General features: G+C 39.9%; 1 protein-coding gene across 1 annotated transcript; it reads right to left on the bottom strand.

Annotated features, from left to right (window-relative positions):
• Positions 1 to 2,577: 2,577 nt before the first annotated feature.
• LOC106525206 (ataxin-7-like protein 2) lies at positions 2,578 to 3,487 on the bottom strand (the record flags this gene model as incomplete). The annotated part of the gene is given in 1 exon segment (XM_014019360.1): positions 2,578 to 3,487. A coding segment is annotated over 1 exon segment (910 nt), but the record flags the coding sequence as incomplete, so codon positions are not given.
• Positions 3,488 to 4,168: the final 681 nt, after the last annotated feature.

Below are 4,168 nucleotides of genomic sequence, written 5' to 3'. Positions count from 1 at the left end.
AACATTATCACAATTACTACAGTTCACTTTTTATTTCAATCATTTTTTATTAATTTTACTTTTTGATTTCATTATGTAATAAATAATGAAATCAAAAGGTAAAATTAATAAAAAATACATGATTGAAATAAAAGGAAAATGAAGTAATTGTGATAATGTTGTCCTGATGCATCTCAGTAATCCAGGTAAAAAATCAAAAGGAAAAAAATTGTATAGGTCCTCTGGACGGGTTCTTCTCTAATGAAACGTTTCGTCTCTCHTCCAAGAGACTTCTTCAGTCTGAGAGTTTCAGGCAAAATTCAGGCTTTTAAGCACTGCCTCCAGGTGACTGATACTCACATCACATGGCTATCGTTCACACCTAATTAACACCTATTGTTAACTGGGGTGGACTGATACTGGCAATAGCAGCACTGTAGGAGGGGGACAGCTGAAAACAGAGGCCTCCACCTCTGTTTAATGATGGACGGTCTTTCTTCACAAAAATGGCTTCTTTTACTCCTCTCTCAAACCAACGTTCCTCTCTATCAAGAATGAGAACATCCTCATCTCTGAAAGAGTGACCGCTGGCCTGTAAATGAGTGAAAACTGCAGAGTTCTGTCCATTAGATGTAGCTCGTCTGTGTTGGGACATTCTTTTGAACAGTGGCTGCTTTGTTTCCCCGATGTATAACTGGTCGCAGTCCTCCTGGCACTTAACAGCATATACAACATTGCTCTGTTTGTGCCGGGGCACCGGATCTTGTGATAATGTTAAATTAATAAGGTTGAAAATGATACAATATTAATGTACGTTGCACTGTGTAGTCAAATAAATTAGTTACGCTCTTATTTGTTGATGTTTTTTATGCAATAATTGCCACATTATTACTTAATTACTAATTTATCAAGCCATTTAATTATTTCTACATGTATTTATAATTATGTCAGTTTCGGTCCTCCATACAAGCAGACTCTGAAAAGGGTGTGAGAATTACTATGCTCCAAGAATAACTGCAACTTTTCAGCCTAAAGGTTAGGAGATTCATCARTCCAACATTCTAATCAGATTTTGTTATTCACTAACTTAGATTTCAATCTCCAAATTACCAAACCTGGTGGCTCCTTGATGCAAGGCAGAGTRGTAACAAATTGGGTCTGAGTGATAATTAGCTAAATGTATTTTCTGACGTTTGGGACTAACGCTGTTTTTCTATAATCAGAGTGTTACACAACATAACATGTTTACCACATTTCTTACTGCATTTGTTTTTGTTCAAAAACTGAATATATGTGCTTAAAACCAATGGATTGTTAAGCGTTAGTAAAAAAATGAAAAAAAAAAAGACCCATGATTGACACGAATGTCTACCTTAATTTTAACAACACAATTTTACATGTTGTATTCTGCTGCCAACTAATTAGTTTACTGTCAGTTTATGAAAATACAGACGCTGTAATTAAAACGCTTAAAAACACATAATTCTGATAAAACAGCCGTGTCGTTTGTGTTTACAGTGAAAATGACACAACGTTCTGCACATAAAACAGGACGGTTTGCAGAATGTACTGATTCTTACATCTGTGACATTCATGGAGGAGGTTGTTTAGCATTTTAAATGACCAGAAGAAGGAATGTATGTTTGTGTGTGGGTGTGTGTGCGTGTGTGTGTTCTTACTACGTGATGGGGATGATTTTTGACCACGTTTCTGGTACACACAGCCCGCCCAGAGGTGGGCACCAACCCGTTAAGGCGCAAATCCACTAATTGCGGACCTAAATATTTCATTTGCGCTTTAGAGGTCTTACTAATTTTTATAATTCATAAGCAGATTTGCACTTTCTNCGATGACCTAGTTGATGTCATCATTTACCCAGAATGCTTTGTGTGTAAATAAAATGGCCCCGTCCATGTAATATATTTTTAAACTTTTAGTTTAAAAATTATAAAAACTTAACATCCTACAGTATTTTTACAGTCTTTATTTTACAGTAAAAGTATATGTTTATCATATAAAGTCTAATGTTACAACTAATCGGGGATCCCTTTAAGGTCAATTTTAACTATAAATTTTAGGTTGCTATAAATGCTTCAGCAGCCATCTTGAATCAGGTTGGTTGCACAAGTTCATCAGTTGTAAATGTTTATCTGATGATTGCTTTCAGTGTATCATTAAATCTGTTCAGTGCTTCATAAATTTAAACAAACACAGAGACTGGCATAAACACTAATGATGATAATTCTCTCCCATTTCAGGTGTATAAATAAGCTATATTTATTGAGAAAGTAYGATGCTATGTATTGTATGATTCCTGATGTTTTGTTCTTGTTTTTATTTTTATTTTAGTTTTGGTTTTCTTTTCTCAAATATGGAGCTTGTTCAAGTGTAAGTTGTTGTTTGAAGTTTTTTTAATAAGGGGCAGATATAAGATTTTCTTATTTCTGCACACGTTTCAATCAATAATTGATTTACTTTGTTTTATTAATAGACTTTTTGTTGTTTTTATGAAATAAATGAATATATTCAAATAAATAAATATGATTAGGAATAGTTTTGGAGTCACTGTGTGCCTAATCCTGCTTTTAGTAAACCTACCTTCTGTGTGCCCAGTTTCTTCTCTACGCCCCCAGCGAGCCCCCCACCTTTACCCTCTTTCCAGGGGTAGAAGTTGGAGCGTGGAGAGGGCGACGTGTTGGAGCTGGAGGAGGAGGGAGGCAGGCGCTGTGCTGAGGGTTTGGATGAAGGTGAATGCACCTGTATGCCACCCCCCTTACGTTTTTTGACCAGTCCCTGGTGCTCAAGCCCCCTCCCACTGCTGTGTCCATGCAGTCCTGAGTCCCCCGAGCCGGAGCGGCTGTGAGAGTTAGTGGCAGAGGAAGGGTCACGTGGTGAGGAATGGACCAAAGCAGGGTGTGTCCGTTTGTAAGTCCACACTGCCTTGGCAGCAGAGGAGTGAGAGTTTAAGAGGGAAGTGTGGGCACGGGCTTTACTGCTGGGGCAGAGGGTGCCGTTAGTCTGTCCATGTGCAAGAAAAGATGAAGTGGGGACTTTGGAAAAGGAAGGAGACGATGAAGAGGAGGAGGAAGAGGCTCGACSGCGGTCTTGGAGAAGGATGCAGTTCCTCTCTGGGCCTGAGTGCTCTCCTTCCTGCGATAGGGCTTTTCGTTTACGGTGGGCAGCGGCGGCAGCCTCCTCCCGAAGCTTCCCGATCTGCTTGCTCGGGCGTCCCGCCGGATTCTTGGGTCTGCCTGCGCCTGCTTGTTGCCCTCCAGCAGGCTTTCCCAGAGGCACGAAATGAGCACCGCTYCTCGAGTTATCACACATGATGGGTGGCCTCCCTGCACCGTAACTGGAGGAGGTATTTTTAAGGGAGGAGCTGATATGACTTCCTGTACGAACTTTAAAATGTAACGTAGAAGAGGATGTTGTGCCTGAGGGGACAGGAGATGTGGACGTGATGGACTTGGCTGCAGCTGGACACAGGTCGGTGGATTGAGGTATTTTCCTGGATGGAGAAAAAGAAAAATTAGTTACTAAATGACATATCCAATCAAATTGAATCACTTATTCTAACAAATGTTATGTTTGATTCTTTATATTAAACGGCCTAGCATTTGTTGAAGGAAAGCATATCGAGTTTTAAGATCATCTTATGTTGAGAAATGATGAAGCTGTCACCATGTTTTGTCAGCAGAAAGAAGCTTGAAGTTCTCTAAAAGTCTCTGTGTTGACTGTGGACTGCAGAAAACACAGAGGACAAACACCAGTGGACATGTCCCAAATCCTCACTGACTGTGATGAAGATGAGAATTGTGGATTTGTGTCTCTCCACTCTTCCTCCAGCCTCTATGACCTTGATGTACAGATGACATGACATACTTTCATCTGAGAAGAGGATACTGGACCACTGATCAACAGTCCAGTTCTTTGTCTCCTCAGCCCAGGTGAGACACTTCTGATGTCTCTGGTTCAGAAGTGGACCATGAGAGTTAATGAGGACTCAGCAGATAAATAACTTTGTCCATCCTTCTGACATCTTTACTGAGCACAGTGGTGGGCACCAGCCCGCTAAACCGCAAATCCACTAATTGCAGACCTAAATATTTCATTTGCGCTTTTGCAGTCTTAATAATTTTTAGAATTCATAAGTGGATTTGCGCTTTCTAAAATTAAAATGCAGTACTGC

This window comes from Austrofundulus limnaeus, unplaced genomic scaffold (assembly GCF_001266775.1).
Source record: "Austrofundulus limnaeus strain Quisiro unplaced genomic scaffold, Austrofundulus_limnaeus-1.0 Scaffold217, whole genome shotgun sequence".
In the NCBI taxonomy this organism is placed as follows: Eukaryota; Metazoa; Chordata; class Actinopteri; order Cyprinodontiformes; family Rivulidae; genus Austrofundulus; species Austrofundulus limnaeus.
This window is presented reverse-complemented; position numbering and strand designations above follow the sequence as displayed.